Source organism: Prionailurus viverrinus, chromosome D4 (assembly GCF_022837055.1).
Source record: "Prionailurus viverrinus isolate Anna chromosome D4, UM_Priviv_1.0, whole genome shotgun sequence".
NCBI classification, from domain to species: domain Eukaryota; kingdom Metazoa; phylum Chordata; class Mammalia; order Carnivora; family Felidae; genus Prionailurus; species Prionailurus viverrinus.
In genome coordinates this window covers 21,516,416-21,534,843 of record NC_062573.1, presented here as the reverse complement: position 1 = coordinate 21,534,843, position 18,428 = coordinate 21,516,416, and the positions used below count along the sequence as shown (strand labels likewise).

General features: G+C 42.7%; 1 protein-coding gene across 7 annotated transcripts in view; it reads right to left on the bottom strand.

Annotated features, from left to right (window-relative positions):
* ABCA1 (ATP binding cassette subfamily A member 1) overlaps positions 1-18,428 on the bottom strand; it is a 324,881-nt gene that overhangs the window by 10,897 nt on the left and 295,556 nt on the right. For 6 of the 7 annotated variants that reach the window (XM_047829340.1, XM_047829344.1, XM_047829338.1 and 3 more), the window contains 14 exons: positions 17,775-17,899; positions 16,201-16,299; positions 13,450-13,639; positions 12,335-12,429; positions 10,993-11,025; positions 9,875-9,980; positions 8,522-8,596; positions 7,866-8,035; positions 6,245-6,422; positions 4,166-4,281; positions 3,925-4,069; positions 2,278-2,401; positions 1,094-1,223; positions 707-827 (listed from right to left, as the gene is read on the bottom strand). In XM_047829340.1, coding sequence (XP_047685296.1) covers positions 707-827; positions 1,094-1,223; positions 2,278-2,401; positions 3,925-4,069; positions 4,166-4,281; positions 6,245-6,422; positions 7,866-8,035; positions 8,522-8,596; positions 9,875-9,980; positions 10,993-11,025; positions 12,335-12,429; positions 13,450-13,639; positions 16,201-16,299; positions 17,775-17,899 — 1,707 coding nt within the window. The remainder of the gene's footprint in view (positions 1-706; positions 828-1,093; positions 1,224-2,277; positions 2,402-3,924; positions 4,070-4,165; positions 4,282-6,244; positions 6,423-7,865; positions 8,036-8,521; positions 8,597-9,874; positions 9,981-10,992; positions 11,026-12,334; positions 12,430-13,449; positions 13,640-16,200; positions 16,300-17,774; positions 17,900-18,428) is intronic. The other variant, XM_047829345.1, reaches the window with a different exon arrangement.

Here is an 18,428-nt window from a genome sequence, read left to right as displayed (position 1 = left end):
GAGAATCTCAAGCAGGCTCCATGCTTGCTCTCAGTGTAGAGCCTAACATGGGGCTTGATCTCAAGAACCTTTGAGATCATGACCTAAGCGGAAATCAACAGTTGGCTACTTAACTGACTGAGCCACCCCGGTGTGCCTACTATCAACCTTCTCTGAAGACATATTAGTCATTAAAATATAACTTTTCATTTACTTGATAGATTTTTAAAAAATTAAACTGCGCAGGGTAAAAATGTATCATTGAAGCACTGCAAATATTGTTTGTACATATTATAAAAAAGTAGATTGTTGGGATTCTGGCACCTAGCGTGGGCTGAAACAAACCTTCCTCCTGAGACATATGGAGACATGCCAGCTTTTTAGACCATGACTCTCAAAATCAGCCATTTATTCTTCCTACCTCAGCTTTGACTGGATGTACAATTTTAGTATGTTTTAATAACAAACACTAAAGTGTAAGTGTGAAAAACAAATATACTTGAGAACAAGACTTCATATTATAAAATATTCTCAGTAGGATTTCTTTCATTAAGAAGTCCCCTCAGTGTATTTTAAATAAAATTAAATACTAGATAGAAACTTGGTATAGATGTACATATTTGGGGAAACATGCTCTTTTTATTAAGCAAATCAGCAAAAATGACCGTTTCCAACATATAAAGCTAAAACAACTGAATACAAGTTGTTACAGCCTGTACTGTCTCACCTTTGTCAGCTCCTTGATTTCCAAGATGTCATTCTGTCCTCCACCATCAAGAATTCTCTGTCTTTCCCGCTTCACATCTTCATCCTCATCATTCAATGGAGGAAGCCTTGCATTTACAGGTCTTGGGGGAAAATTTTTAAGAAAAAAAAAATCAACCCTTTCAAGGTATCTTTCAAGACAAAGACCCAATTTCTAAGCAAGCCCTATAAAATATACCCTCTTTAATTTTTAGGATCAGCAGTGCTGTGGGCTAGAGGATACCCACATTAGGAAAATCAGTTGGATTGTCTTGAGATCAATGCAAAGAAACCACCACTGACTAGTGCTTCCCCATGTTCCTCTGTGACCCTCAACCAGGCGCTCCATGAGTTCTGAGAAAACGCTCACCTGGGCCTGATGAAGAATCTGTACTGGATCAGAACAGTGATGAGGAAGAATACCACCCCTTCCACAGCCATGGCGAAGAGGTTTCGTCCCACTAAGTCCCAAGACAGTGGTGAAACAAAACGATTCTCCCCTGAAGACACAATGTAGAGATCCAGTCAGAATGGAGGCACCAAACACCATGGCCCTTCCTCAAATTCAGGCTCAAATTTGTCTATGTTCCCAAAAACACCAATGGTTCCTGTCTATGACAAGTAAGGGAGTGATTACTTTTAAAGTCTGATTTAGAGTAGCATTTTGGGAAAATATACTATGACCCAGTAATCAGTCAGAATTTCAGAACTAAAATGTATTAGATCTCTAATTTCATATCTTATATTTCCTTTTTAATGAGACATGCCACAAATCCCTTTTAAAAAGGCAAACAATCCAGGGTAATTTTAAGGGTATTTTAGCAAACTGTTTCACTGAAGATTAGAGAGTGCTTTAAAAAGATGCCCCTTTCAGTAGCATATAATGTAACCTATTGAACTAATTAAATCATCTGGCTTTATGGGAATACTCCTTACATTCCTTATACATCTCCTGTGCACTTGTTAATTGAAAAGAAAGAAAAAATAGTCCCTCTTCTATGTCCATTAAATAACATGGCCCATCTAGCTATAGGAGCCAGTGGATAAAGAACAGTAATGTGGCCACAGGAGAAATATTTTTAAAGACTCTAGAGATTGAAAAAGCTGCAATAAATTATCTTTTTATAGACTTTGTAAAAGGTAATAGATGGCCACTCTGCAGACCCACGACTTTCCTAGTAGTCAGAGCCAAAGTTTGTACCCTTCCTTCTGGTTCTTGGGACTGTATCCAATTATAACTGTGGTTTGCCTTTTCCAGTGACTAACAAACCCAACCAGTGGCTTTATGCACTGGGTCCAGGATGAAGCCAGTATTTTCCTTAACTCCTTACCTCCAAAATTGCCCTCTCACTTTTCTCAAGGCTATCAGAGGCACAGACAAATGTTGCATCAAAAGATCCACGCCACATCCAGCTTCATTGTCATGAACCCTCTGAGTGGTGGGGAGTCCTATGCCCAGTCACCAGTCTCTTTCCAAAACAAAGCCCAGAGTCCCAAGGCCCATGAAAACTGTCATCTCCATGAAAGCACCCTCTAGCCACTGCTGTCGCTCACCAAACCTTTCCAGGGCATCAGCCATTGCCTGATTTTTCACCATGTCGATGAGCCCCCGTCCCAGGCAAAAATGTGGGAAAATCAAGAATACAGACTTCAGGATATCATTGATGTTATTCAGTTTCTAAAAAAATAAAAAATAAAAAAAAATAAGAAAGAAATGTCATTTCTTCAAATGAATGTCATTTGTGGTTTAGGCTAAAAATATATCAAGGTCTAAAATACGAGAGATTAGAAAAATTTGGATTCGCTGGGATCAAACTGAACCTTTGAATTCAGACACCAATCAATAGTAACAGCCATAGTTGATGATACATAACCCAATAAAATTTCTTTAGAAAATCTGAAGTAAAAAAAAAAAAAAAAAATTGAAGTAATGCTATGAATATGTAGAAAAAGGAGCAAAGTTTGGAAACAGTTATTTTTAATCAGAGGCAAATCCATAATAAAATACTGGCTTAGCATTTCAAAAGCAAATTGCTCATGTCTGGGTAATATTTCAGTTTCAGGATTTTGTAGGCATTTTAAAAATCCTTCTTGTACACGTCAAGCCAGTGGCCAAATAGCCAACAATTAAGTTGCCATGTGCTGGATGCCCTGTGTTAGGGCACAGGGGAGGCCAAGGTTAATAAACAGTCTCTACTCTGAGGAAATTACTACATAACTGGTAGTACTGGAGGCATGAACTGAGGGTTGGGGAGCACAGGAGAAAGAGAGCGCCTCCCGCTTGGCAGGTAAGGAAAGCTTCATATTTGAGCAGAGTATTGAAGGCTTAGTGAGATACTACCAGGCTCTGTAGTAAAAGTCAGGCCTACAGGAGTATGGACGGTTAAAGCCAACAACGAACTCAGCTAAAACTACAGAGCCTTGGGAAAGGGTATGGTGAGATTTGGCCAGGAAGAGCTATGCACCTCTAAAGGCCTTGCATGCTAAGTTAAGGTGTTTGGACAAAGACAGTAACAACAGGAATGGACAGGGCCCTTAAAGAGATCTGGAACCAGAAGACTAGACAAGGTAAACAGTTCAATGTGGGACATAAGCAAAAGCATATACGATGACTATAATACTGCCAGCTGGGGTGATTGGGTAGATAGGAATGCCATCCAGTGGGACGGGAATGGCAAGAGAAGTACTAGGTTTTGAAAGAAAAGATGATTAGGACAGGTCAAGTATGGGGCATCTAGAAATAATCTAACTGGAGCCATCTGCTAGGCAAGTGAAAATGTGAGACTAGAGTTCCAGGGAACAATGAGGGCTAAAGGCATAGATCCGGGAGATAACTATGTAAGACACGGAGAGAGGGTTGGTCAAAGCCTCGGGAATGAATGGCATCACACAGAGATAACATCTCAAGTGGAAAGCAAAGATGGCACAGGACCAAATAGTGGGAAGAGCAACACTTAAACAGAAAGGAGTACAAAAGAACCTGTCAAAGGAAACTCAAGGGTTTGATCAAACTAAGAAATATAAAAAAAAAGGAGGAGAAAGACATGCTATTCAAACCCAGCGGGGAGAGAATCTGAAAAAGGATGGAGTGGTCAGCGGGGTCAACACCACAGACAAGTAGCATTAGATCATTATTCCATGCTGTCCTCTGGCTCGCAGAGATGCTCGTCCCCACAAGAGCTGCTCTTTCAGCAGACTCACATTGTTGGTGAATAGCTCCAGCACAAAAGTGGCCACGCTGCCGTTGATCCCAATGAAGAGGTTCACGCTAGTGAGGACCACGTAGGCTGTGCTGGGGATCTTGAACACGAAGGAGGCTGGGTACATGAGAGGTGTGATCGACCACCTGGTGAGGCACAAAGACACATGTCCACTGGGTGTCCCCTGCCTTCCCTCAGAAACTGGGCACTATATGCCTTACCCCCATCCACAGGTGCCTTACCCATACAGCAAAAGTAGAAGGGCTAGCACAGGCAGGTTGGTAGAGGACACGTAAGACTTCTGCTGGAAGCAGATGAAGATGATAATGACCAGCGTGGCAGGGACCACATAGTTGCACTAAAAGTGAAAAGCAAGGAAATAAGGTTCACCCCTGAGTCAGAGACACAACACATCTCAAGTCTTCACCATCACAGGACAAGAAAGGGCAGATAAACATATTGGGAGAATAACTTTGAATTAATGAAGCCACATAAAGCATTAATCAAAATATCGGACAATACATTTTGACAAGCATTTTACCCTTGGCTGATTTTATAAACTGCATGCCCTTTCTGTCTTTCCAACAGCTAAGCCAAGGTGTCACGCTCAGTAAACGTATACTGAACAATGGATTCCCAGTCAGAGTAATTACAATTTCACAGCAGCAAATAAGCTTCCATTATTCTTCCCAAAGATGATTGTGTGCTTCATCGTTAATGCTATATTATAGTCTGCCCAAGTTCAATCTCACATGTAATCTATTTATAAGCGCTTACCTCATAACATGAATGTCACAATTGTTTCATCACACTGAGAATAATTTTCAAGGCTGTCCTGACAGTGTGTCAAGCATTAAAATGCAGATATAAAGACCTGACTACAGGACAATTATGAGAATTCATAGCTGGTGGACCAAAGTACAGGCAGGGAGGGGAAGTGGGCTTGTTGGCTGTTAAAAGAATTTGAGCTTCAGACTGCAGGGCTCTGTCTCAGCCCCATTCTTCCCAGTATGTTTATCAACAACTTAGATGAAGACATGCTTTTAGTAGATTTCAGAGTCTCTAAAGCAGGAAGGGACAGATAATACACAGGAAGATAAGGGATAGCTCTGAGGTCACAGACTTGATATTCCATCTCTGAACCTCCTGTGCCTGCCACAGTCAGACGCATAGTGAGCACTTAAGTATGTGTTTACCAAATGAAGTAATCACTGGATCAAGACAAAAACAAAACCAAATGGATACTAAACAAGATGCAGTGTAATAGGGATAAACATGAAGTTTAGGTTCAGAAAATCAATTGCATTAGTATAGAGTGAAAGAGACCCCATTCACCAATCATTATATGAAATGGAAATTACAGTGCACTACCAAGTTGCCATCTAGACAGTGCTACCTCCCCATGTAATACCCATGGGCTAAGTAATGAAAGTATGGCATAAAGATCAACTCTCTCTAGATATGTAACCCTTCAGACCTCAGCCTGAACACAAGGTTAGTTTTTGGCTTGGCTTTTCAAAAGGAACATTAACAACGTGGGGCATGGCCATAGAAAGGCAACATATCGGAACAGTGAGAAGTCTGAGAGGCTTGGTATAATCAAAACAAACATCATCATCATTACTCATGTTTGTACAGTGCTTTAGAGATTACTAAGTATGTTCTCATATAGATCATCTTATATGGGGAAGACCTGGGTTAAATGAAAGCTGTCTTTAAATACCTGAAGGACTGTGCGGTGGGAGAAGAATTAAATTTGTTCTGTGTGGCTTACAATTAATGGAAGTCAAGGGAGATAAACTTCAACTCCACTTTACAAAAATTTGAAGTTCAGAATTCTTTTAAGTCCTCTATATTGGTCTGAACAGAAGCAATGTATTAGAGCTGGCATAAAAATATATTTGAAATGGATGGATAAGCTTCTGGGTAAAATGTATAGAGTTTTCAACTGAAAGATGGATTTCCTACCAAGGTAAAGAACACCCTGATTCTGGTGGTGAAAACCTACCAGACAAGGTAAAGGCACTGAAGTTTTGACTAAGGGTCTTCCAGCTTGATGTTACTTTGAAAAATGGTCAGTTAGGAAATTAGCGGCAGCGGTATTAATTGCAGCATGGACAGATTTTTCTTTCCAGCGGGAGATCAGCTCTGTATTTGATGCCATATTTAGTGTCATGAGAGTATACAACTGCCTCTGCCTTTTCCTTTTTCATTCATCTTTGACTAGCTAGTACACTTTTAGAAAAGCCGGGGCGGGGGGCTCTTTCGTCCAACCCACAGCCCTAATGATTTATAAAACAGCAGCAGACTGGAGTTCTTACCATATCCCACACAAAATTGGAGAGCCAATAGATGACAGGCTTCACTCCACTGATGAACTGCAGGTGTTTTGCTTTGCTGACCCGCTCTTGGATCAGGAACACCACAAAGCTGGCCGGGACGAAGGACATTGCAAAGATGACACAGATGGACACAAGGACATCCACTGATGTAGTCATCCTGAAAACAAAAGGCAGTGAGGCTATGAGAGGCCACTGATGCAGCTGAGGACCCAATCAAGTGAGATACACGTGCGCACACACACACACACACACACACACACAAACACACAAGTGTCTGAGATCTGAGGGAAAAATATCTGTTCACCAAACGAATTTCATTCAGGGTTAAAGATGATTATTTTCAAGTAAAAAAAAAAATTCTGATGATTAAAATGCAAAAGTGATTTCAGTGAGGCAAAAAAGAACCCATTACCATAGTGAAATTATTTTAAAAAGTCTAAGAATGGTCAAATGGCATCCACTTTGGTCTTCCTTTCTTGACACTTAAGAGCATTAAGTTATAAATTTTCACACATATAGGGCTACTGTATCTTGAAAACTAAATAAAGCAGAAATATTAGTGTGAAACTATTCAAATAAGTTAATTTCCGGCTTTAAATAAATTTGAAAACAATAGTATGCAGCATATGTAACAAAAATTCTCAGATTCTTTTTTTAAGAATTATAAGCTCATTAAAGAGGGTATAATATAAACTATTCTTATATATATTAATTATATATAAAGTTGGTATAAAGATCCTAGTGACATACATTTTCTATATGAGTTCAGCAGAAATAGCTGTGCCATGCTCCATATACAGGGAAGAATCTAATGCTGAGTGCTAGACTTGGGCAATTTACATGAATTGCCTCATTTAACACCATACATCTAGAAATTTAGAAACCAGATTCAAACATAGATCTGTATGATTCCAAAGGCTATGCCCTTTAAACTATATTATACTGGCTTTAAACTTCACACATACACACACACACACACACACTTGACTGAGGAATTAAAAAGACAAGCTGATAAAAGTATGCTTCACCAAGTTTAGAAAACAGTGGTATCAAAACTAATAAAACCATTTTTTAAATTATTTTTTTAATGTTTATTCATGTTTTGAGAGACAGAGCGTGACCAGGAGAGGGGCAGAGAGAGAGAGGGAGACACAGAGCCTGAAGCAGGCTCCAGGCTCTGAGCTGTCAGCACAGAGCCCCACACAGGGCTTGAACCCAAAAACCATGAGATCATGACCTGAGCTGAAGTCGGCCACTTAACCGAGTCACCCAGGCACCCTGATTTTTTATTAACCAATGTGTAAATGGTGAGATAAAGTATTTTAGGATTTTATTGACAATTTTAGTTTACATAAATTCACTAAATGTAATGGTCTTTAGACATCAGGGTCCTTTATCTTCTGCAGTTTAATCCCTATCAGCCAATTCATATGATCATTTTCTACCTAGAACCTGAATTAATAATCCAGATATACAATAATATAACTGTGGCCTCTGCTGATACTCCAGAACCAGTTTCACACTTCCTTCCCCTACTCCAGGAGTCCACCAACACCCTCTCATCCTCCTACCCCACCCATTCAGACACAGTTACACTTACAGAGCCACTTCTGAGAGCTGCTGCTTAGTGAGATTCAGAGGGTGATTGAAAGCGGTAATCCCATACTGGCTGGGGTTCTCTCCCTTCTGCAGGTTGGCCCGGAGGATGGCATTGTTCATGACATTCAAGAAAGAGCTGATGGCATGCCAGCCCTTGTTGTTGAACCACACCTAAAATAAAATACACCAGGTACAAAGTAATGCTTCCAAATCCTTCTTCCGGAGGTAGATGCACATACAAAAAAACATGGGCGTAAATTTTAGGAATTCCAGTCATATACCAAGATAAAACATTATAGTCTGAGAACATGGCAAAGTAATCACAGTAGCCAGGGTATGTGGAGCACAGATCATATGGCCAGGTGCCGTGCCAACGACCCTATACCTTTAACTCACTCAATCCTCCCCATAGTTTTAAGAGAGACATGATTATGATCTCCCTTTCTTAGATTAGTAAACTGAGGCTTAGATAAGTTAGGTAACTTGGTCACGGTTACAACAGTTCACTTGGTTGGTATGTCTGGTGGCAAAGCAAATTGTCTTCATTGCTATACTGTATGGCCTCTGTGGTAAAATTAGTAGCTCTTTTCTGTCATGAACACACCTGTCAACATTATGAGTCGTTCATCAAGAAGCTACTAGAACAAAGGGCTTTACCTTGACGTTATTTTTCGTGTCTAGTCCTGTCATGAATCTTCCCAAGCTGCTGAGAAATCGATCTGCAGAACTGTCCTGTGAACAAAAGAAACTTGCGTCAGCTGGGATGGTTCACAGGGAAGGGCAAGGGGACAACGATGTGAGGAGCAATATTTTACTGCTTTGTTCACTGAGGTGAGATTTGAAGCCACTGGATAACTGGCGCCCAAGAAACAAGTGACCAGAAATCTTAAGCATTCGTGCTGCCCCAAACCACAAGTCTTGAAGGAGTTGCAGGGATGCCCGGTGACTCAAAGTCCCAAGATGCAGATGTCTCACTTAACTGAGTGGTGAGGATTCTCCCAAGTGTTCCCCTGGAGTCCTCCTAAGATCCAGAACTACACTCAGTGTGCTGAGGTATTGGATATGTAGGGTCTGTGTGTCAAAAGTGGCGATACGACTTTAGGACTATTGTGGCTGCCCATGATTCTGGAATGCAGGTCATCTGACCCCTCAATTCTCATTTAAAAATGGGAAACCAGAGGGGCGCCTGAGTGGCTCAGTCAGTTAGGTATCCAACCTCGGCTCGTAATCTCATGGTCTGTGGGTTTGAGCCCCGCACTGGGCTCGACAGCCTGGAGCCTGCTTTAGACTTTGTGTCTCCTTCTCTCTCTCTGCCCCTCCCCTGCCTTGTCTCTCTCTCTCTCTCTCTCTCTCTCTCAAAACTAAACACTAAAAAAAAAATTGGAGTGGCGGGGAGGGAACCTGGGTGGTTCAGTCAGTTAAGCGGTCGACTTCAGCTCAGGTCATAATCTCACAGTCATGAGTTTGAGCCCTATGTTGGGCTCTGTGCTGACAGCTCAGAGCCTGGAGCCTGCTTTGGATTCTGTGTCTCCCTCTCTCTTGGCCCCTCCCCCACTCACGTTCTCTCTTTCTCTCAAAAATAAACAAATATTTAAAAAAATTTTTTAATAAAAAAAAAACCAGAAGTACTGAGAAATGAAGTGGGTGCTTTATAGAGGTCCTGCTGCCAACTTTAAGGAAATAATTCATTTCCTGTTTAACCAGTGATTGTTTTAGAAAAGTATGTTTGAAGCCCAGTTTATTTGCCTACTGGCTAAATTCACGAACTGAAGTTATTCTGAGAGCTTTTAAATCTCTGAACTTTTTTTGATCTATGTTTTCAGATATTAAACATACACTGTGTGCCCTACTCTTGGCTGGCACAAGATCAGTAAATCCCAACAACAGCTTTGTATTCAAAAATCTTAAAAACAGTAAGTGGCTGGGTGATTAGATGTACCTGTCAACTACTCCCACATAGCAGCAACTCTAGGCCCATTTTTATGACATGTCCTAGAATGGATACCATACCTTGGCCAGCTTCAAGTGTTTCTTCACTTGCTTGATGGCATTATTAACTTCTTGACTTGAAGGAAGTGAATGAGAATTACTGGCACCCAGGGAAAACCCTCCGTACCTACAAGAACATCCTGGCATTAAAATACAGTACGGTACACAGTATTGTTGAGAAGCAGACACCCCGTGAATTTGTGCATGCTTCACGTAGATGAATTGCTTATTCAAAGAAGGACTGAAGCTAGCCTTGGAGAAAGCTGCATCTTGGCCTCCTCTAATGAATTCTGGCAATCTCTTAACTCTTATGGTTACCGCGCAAGTGGGAAGGACCTGCATGTGATTATACACAGAGTGAGATGTCTGAGACATTAAGAATGGTCGTTCGCCTCACAGTCTGATGTCCCAGGCCTGCACGTGGGTGTCTGGGCAGGGTTCTGGGTTTCGAGACAATCAGATGGCGAGTTGGAGGAGGGACACTGACCAGAGTAGCCTGGGGAGGAGGGCTTATAGACAGGCCTTGGCTCTTTTCTAGCACGAAGACTACTTTAGGGGTCCCAGTTTGCATCTGCTCTGTGCAGAGGTCTGTGGGTGCTGGCCCTTGGGGAAAAAGCAAAGAGGAAAAGTGGGAAGCAGTGATGGAGCTAAGTTTTGAGGCAGCCATATAAGCTATCTCATTTTCTAGTAAGTACAAATTGGCTTCAAGCATTGTTCCTTTCTTCCCTAGTGCTACCTGTTCCTTCAAAACCTACATAGGTAAAGGAGTTCAAACACTGTGAAGATAAGTAACTTTGATGCCTCTTATTTCATCCAAGATCTTCTTGGTCTCATTCTAGAGGCCTGAAAAATTGTCCTGGAGTCCCTAGTACCCCTTGGGAATGTGTCAACAGCATAAGGTATTTCCTCACAACACTGTGCTTCCCTGTTAAATCCCTAGAGACCTCTAAGAAACTGCTGAATATCCTCCAGGGGATCAGAGTGCCAAATCTTTCAAAGGCATCTGAAGTAGCAGCTGAGCACCAAGTAATCCCCACACCCCAGCCTCCTGGGATCTGGGATACCTGGATCAAAGTCATCCTTCTGAACTACTGGAGTCCAGAAAATATAAAAGCAAGCACAGGAAGAGATCAACTTACCTAAACTCATTCACCCAAATCTTGTTCTTTAAACTGCAGAAGCCAAAGAAAAAGAAACCAAAAATCAGTGTGAAGAAACATTGATCCTATTCCTGATGATACAAAAGAAGTTACTATCTACCTGAGGAAATAAACAGAGACAAAGAATCCGGTGATCAGGCTGGTGTTGGGGGGTGGTACCCACGGAAGGATGCCCCAGTCACTGTGTCTTTTTCTCCCCATCTTAAAACCATGTTATTTATATGAAAATCATGCTTTGGGTTAAACCAATTCAAAAGCCACCTTACAAAGATGTGACTGAACCAAAAGATGTTTTTAAATTCTTTTTAAGTAGGCTCTACACCCAAAGTGGGGTTCAAACTCATGACCTTGATATCAAGAGTCGAATGTTCTATACCACCTAAGCCAGATAGGCACCCTGAAACTTACTGAATTCAAGGTTATATGTTAACTATGGAGGACATGGAAAGGTTATGCCTCGTTCTTGGAAACTCGCAGTGATTATCATTCAAGCACACCCCAGCCCTGTCATTTAAAGTCACTGAGAATACCTAATAGAGAGGCTCAACAAACCAAAAGGAAACCAGAATGAACATTTCCTGGGCATCAAGTACTCAATGCTGTGCAGTGATGCCCCAGGAACGTTCATGGCTCTCTCAAGGTTCCACAGCCAAGTCAGACCATTGAGTTGGCCCAGGGCTCACTTCATAGCACTACATATTACCAAAATTATCATGCATTCCATTCAGGAGAGGCCCTTTATATGTATCATGTCATTTCATCTGCACCACAGAATAGTAAGAGTACAGTTAAGGACAACTGATTGCTCCTGGTAAAACAGATAATAAGTAGAATTCAAATTTGAATCCAGATTTTTTGTTGTTGACAAATAACCTGGTGCAAATATAAGGTGTATAACAATTTGATCTGACGTACTATGTATTACAATATGATTACCATGGTGCTGTTAGCTAATACCTCCATCATGTCCTGTAACTATTTTCTCGTTTTTGTGGTAAGCACATTTTTAAGATCTAGTTGCTTCATAACTTGGAAGTATAGAATACAGTATTTTTAACTACAATCAACAGTGTACATTTGATCTCAAGAACTTTTCTAATGCACAGCACTGTGATTATGCTGGAAAGCCCTAACATTGATGCTAACACTAAAAGTTCATAATACTTACCTTTTCTAGCTTAGGAAAATATCCTAAACTCCCAAAAGCCAACATCAGCCAAAATTTGATGGCTTCAATCCCCCTCCCCCCACACACTCAGCCTGCTATTTTTAGACCTATAATTCCCCTACCCAGGAAGGGCCAGGTTTAGTAAATAATGACCTTTTGGCTATGATCTGCACATAGGTCTTCACAAGATAATCCGAAATGTTTCTTCCCGTCAGGTTCTGAAGGATGTCTGCAGTGTTCTGTTTCCTCTGTCATCACAGAAAAACCAAGCACAAGTGTCTTTATGGACCACAATTGGAACAGAAACAAAAAATCAAAGACTACAGTGACACATGTCCCTCAAACATGGACCACAGTATGACCAGACCCCAGGTGCTGCCATCATCCAAACACCAAAGCCTAGTTCATTCTGCCCTCAGCATTGGCCATTCGCTTCTGCCAAGCTAACATGTTCCCAGGAAATTATTCTGAACTGCTAAACTGCTATTCTGAGCTGCTGTAGAATATGATTTGTATAGTCACAAAGGTATTTAGGGGAGCAGTGTCATTGACTCTATGCCCAGTGAATTCTCTTGTTCACTGGAGTTATACTGATGAATAGATCAGCTGTTATTTTAGGGAGAAGTAACCAGGATACCTTTAAGTTCTCACACCCATTTGAAATCACTTGTCCTCACCCTGCAACCTAGATACTGATACAGCAGCAGAGGGAGATCACAAACAAGCCTCTTCCCGAAATCGTTCTCAGAAAAAAGGCTCAGGACTGCTCCCCACACTCACAGTCCTGGAGAATGTCAGAATTTTAAGACCCACAGAAGCTTCATGGGCCAGCCTCCCTAATTCAGAGGTGGGGAAACAGGTCCAGGCACTGAGGGGCCTGTCCTAGGTCACCAGCTCATCTGTGGCAGAACCAGGGATGAAGCCAGGCCTGTCATGCTATATGTTCTGTCAACACTACCTCAGCAGGAGAAGCCAGAGTGTGTCTTCCACAGCCCACTGATCCGGAGCGTTGGGTTCTGGCTTTAACTCGAACAGGTAAGTAAGCTAGGCTGACTTTTTTCAAACTAGAGAAACAAGCTAAGCTAGGTTAGAAACTTATGGACCAGCTTCTTCCCTTCAAAACTCACATGCTTGTTGTCCCCACAGAATTAAGATCAAGACTGAAAGACAACCCCCTGCATGACTGGTCATCCATTCCTTCTTCCTAACGGAAGCGCCCCAGCCCAACCCGCACTGCCATCTGCTCAGTCACACTGAGACTGACTCACTTGTGGAGGAGGCAGCCCCCCTGCCCCCAGGGGACACACAGGCAGCATCTTCTTGATTTTGTCGCTGCTACACTGGCAGGCGGGTGAGGGGTTCTCCATCGTCCAGTTCCCACTTTGGAAGAGTTTCGTGATGGTCTGGGGAACCGGGGCGGTGGTCCACTCCTCTTCCCCCACTGAGCAAGGCATGTCTCTGCAGAGGGAAGACATCAAAGGTAGCATCACCCGAGAGGGCCTGGCCTTTCCTGGTGCCTCAGGAGCACAGATCAATCAATAACAACCATAAACATGCATCTATCCCCTCTCCATTTGTGTGATCTCCCCACAGACCTGTGAGCCTCAAACTTCCTTTGCAGTTAAGGATGATGGAACACAAAGAGCCTGAAATGCTCACCTACCAAACTCCAGTCAATGCAATCCACCAGCATTTGGTCTCCTGCCCCTGTGTTCGCTCAACAAATATTCACTGAGCATCTATGTGCCAGACACTGTTCGGCACATTTGAGAGTCTGGGTGAACAAGACAAACTCTCTGCCTGCATGGAGCTTGCATTCCTGTGCAGGAATTTGGCAATAAACAAATGTCACCTAGCCAAAAATAAAGCAAAATAAGAGGGAAACGGGGGGAAACAGGGCTACTTCTCCCAAAGAGGGTGATACTTCTCCCAAGGCATACACGATTAGAAAGAGAAGCCAGGAAAAGATTTGGGGAGAAAGAACACTATAAGCAAGGTCAATAGAAAGTGAGAAAATGAGCTTTCCATGTTTGAGGAACAGCAGGAAGGCAGTGTGGCTGGGGCGAGATGAGCTAGGAGGGAGAAAGTGGAAGAGGAGGGGTGGAGGGAGGCAGGTGCCAGATGATCGGGTCAGGGAAGGAGTCTGCATGTTATGCTCAATGTGCTGAAAATCTGGTGCAGAATGGAAAGATTCAGTTTATGTCTTAAAATGAGTAGAGAATTGGGGTTGGGGAGGGATGGGGAGAGGGTGCTCAGTGCATGAAGAGCTAGGTTGTTTGCAAGCACCCTGGGTGACAAAAGACAAATCCTTCGTGCCTGACTTGAGCTCTGAATCCCTGTGGACCACCAATAAGATGCTTGCCCTCTTGGGTCTTATCCTCTCCACTAGTAAAATAAAAGTACACAATGACATGTTACAACAAGTCATTTCTAGTATCCTTTCTAGCTTCAAATTCTACAATTTAACGTGCAGCCACATTCTTAAGTTATGCTTGAACGTACTAAAAATTTCAAAGGAACAGATTTGTGTATTGCTCTCTAGTTCTCTCTAAAGCACTGTGACTTGATGCAAAAGTCAGAGTAAGACACAGTACCTCCTGAAGCTCACACTCTAAAATCTTCACAAAATGATTGGCTGAGACAAAGCTCAATGCCACAGTCAATGTCACAAATTTCCCTCAGTTCTCCTCCTTTTGGTAAGACCTAGAATGCGAATTCAGTAAAGGTTGCCAGAGTGGGGCCCCTTCCATTGCACCACATCCCTAACACACATTCAGTGGTGCTCTGCCCCAAGGCTGTGTGTCCTCTGATGGCAGGGGCCCAACCTCTTTTGTCCCTGCAGGCTCCCTAAGCCCAGACCCGGCTCATTCCATTGCTGCCACCTGTCTGTGAGTCCACAATGCTCACAGGCGTGTGTGGAATCCACCCAACTCTATTAGCATCTCATCTCATTCTCCTACCTCACCTATACAACTTGCAGGATTGTCCAAAGGCAAAAGACTTGTGACTTCAAATAGGATGTCTCCATGTCTTTTTCCATGTCCTTCTCCATCACAATCATCTTGTTCTTTAGGATGACATTGGCTGCTAGGGCTTACCACCCACTAAGCATTAAATTCCAGCACATGTTTAGTAAATATCTAATAGTAAGAACTAGCAAGTACATGGTAACTCTCCATCTAGAAATCTGCTCTGAAACCTTGTATGCCTGAGCACCGTGCTCACTGGTCACTTGCGAGGTCAGTACCTTGCCTTTAAAACCGGGAACTCAAATTAGCTTTTCTCAAATCTTCATATTCCCACACTCTCCATAATTCCTCAGAGTCTGTGATGTAACTGCCTGAATCTCATTCGACCTCAGCCTGGAACTTCAAACCTGCCTGGGCCGTAGTTTGGCTCCCTTGCAAACTCAACTCTCTTCAAGGTCTTTATGCACAAAGACTTCCACACACATCTTCCCTCATACCCACTTAGACACACATTGGTGTTTCACTGCATTTATTCATACACTATTTCCTTAAAATGGATTTCGAAGGAAAGCACAAAAATATGCAACTCTAAAAGAAGAACGTGTCCATTTTTGTACACAATAATATAACATCTTTTCAGGTTGGCAAAGTGAAGAAACTGATAAGCAAAACTGAAAATTATATATAATGGCAGCCTATCTCTGCTTTTAGGTACAGGAGCTGGTAGAAAGGAAGAAGGGAAAAGCATTTTTATCAGTATGAAGTGCTATTTAAATTAAATATTAATCCATAAAGCAGTAAATAAACGTCTGCAGTGATTTACTTTGTGGGATGTTAGAAAACTCTCCTAGTCTGCTATGTTTATTTACAGATGGTCTGGTTAGATATCTCTGAGCCTTTTAAAAATAAAAAATAGTTCGAAAGACGATGACACTAGACACAATGTGGCATCTATCACAGCTGATAAGGGCAATATATTAGACATCAAATCAGGTGACAAGCCTAAGAAGACCCAGCTGTGGAGAGTCTCATAGTTCAAGTGGCACTCACGGGATTGGGTTTCCTTCCATACATCGGGTCCCGAAGCCAGGGTTTCTGGTGAGGGCATTCAAGAGTTCCTGGGTGCCCATGTCCTCAGGAGCATCATTACTGTGGGTACATGACAGGCAGCCAGCTTAGCAATACATTAAAACCAGGAATTGGAAGGTAGAATTGTTTTTCTAAATTAGACACTTCACTAGCCACTTCCTGTGTGCCAAGCTCTTAAAACAGAAATGAATCAATGCAGAACCTACCCCAAAGGAGCTCTGACATGGACTGAATATTTTTTTAATTTTTTAAAAATGTTTATTTTTTGAGAGAGAGAGAGAGAGAGAGAGGAGGAGGGGCAGAGAGAGGGAGACACAGAAGCCAAAGCAGGTTCCAGGCTCTGAGCTGTCAGCACAGAGCCTGATGCGGGGCTTGAACTCACAAGCTGTGAGATCACGACCTGAGCCGAAGTCAGCCGCTTAACTGACTGAGCCACCCAGGTGCCCCCAAGACATGGACTGAATATTTAAGATCAAGGTAACATACAGCCCTCTGAAGCAGAGCTTGTGTTACTTCTATGTATGGAGTTTTTCGTGTGTGCGTGTGTGTGTGTGTGTGTATGAACACATGTATACATACATGCACATTTACATATGGATTTCTTTAATGCAAAGAAATTCATTAAGGATGAGTTTTTCAAAAAATACCTTCACAGTTCGCCATGAAACCTGAACTCAACAGGCAAGAAACACAGGGTAAGAGGAGGAGGAACGGTTTCACCTATTCATGGATTTTTTTGTTTCCTTTGTTTGGTCTACAAATAGTGTAAGACCGAAGAAAACTTCTGCTTAGGGAAATAGAGAAATTTCTTTGTACTTTTCTTTGAAGCACTGGATTGTTCCAGAGTAGCTGGCATTTGTGTCTAAAGAACACACACTAGGGGCACCTGGGTGGCTCAGCTAGTTAATCATCTGACTTCGGCTCAGGTCATGATCTTGCAGTTCATGAGTTAGAGTCCCACGTTGGGCTCTGTGCTGAAAAGCTCAGAGCCTGGCACCTGCTTCAGATTCTGTGTCTGTCTCTCTCTCTGCTCCTCTGCCACTCATACTTTGTCTCTGTGTCTCTCACAAATAAATAAACATTAAAGGCACACACTAGTTACTACCTGTAACTTAATGAGCACATTAACTGTACTGTGCACAAACAAGAACGTGGGGGTGTAATGCTGTGACAGTGTATGGAAGCCCTGTGATCAAACAACAAAGTTCAAACATAGCTTTGAAACGCCAAGTACCCGACAGCTTCATCACAGATGTATTCCAAGGGAAGATTATTTACATAAAGCATATAGGACCGTTCCTGATGACAGCAGTATAAAAGGAAACAAGCTCCAAAGTGGCAACAGAGAACTGGTCTATTATTTGAGGTTCGATTTGCTGCTGTTCTTTGCATCCCATATTAGTTTGTGCAGGGGCTTTGGGACACCTGATAAAATCCACATTCTTGAGTCCACCTCCCCTTGGCCCTCAGCACAGTAAACACCTGGGTCTGTCTGGGCTCTCTTCTGTCCCTGGGCGCAGAAGGCAAGCACATACCTGACAAATGTGTACTGTTCGTTGTACATCCAGGGCTGAAGCTCCAGGCTGGGGTACTTGCCAAAGGGTGGCACGATCAAGCTGAACACCAGGGCAATGCAGACAAACACAGCTGGCAGGACAATCTATAACCAGGGGGTAGAGGGGAAAGGAAATTGCAAAACAAGCGCAAGTGTTAGAAAGAAGGGCACAGGGCAAGCCCCTAAGAGTCCAGCTAGCCTCCCAAACCAGCCAGCATGCAAATGAGCAGTACAGGGCCCATAGCAGAGCTCTACCAAGGCACTCATGGCAGGTTAGAAGCAGCAGATCCTGAGAACTAAACCTCTTCCCTCCAGGCATTTCTGGAAGCTGGCAGCACAAGGCCAGAGGCTATGGCCACCTGGCAGAAGCCCCAAGCTAACAACTTCAGAGGAAACAGTAGTCATATGTCAGGGTGACTCAGAACATAGGGTCCTGTCCTCTGCCCTCTGAAGACCAAAGACCACACTGGGCCAGGAGCCCAGCTCAGCTCTGAGAAAGGCTGAGAGAAAAGCCCTGGACCAGGAGTCCGAAGACCTGAAACCTGGTTCTGTCTCTACTCTTAGCGTATCCATGTGAAGTCCCTTCCCACTGTGGCCTCATGTGCTCACTTGTAATCTGCAGACCAAGACTAAA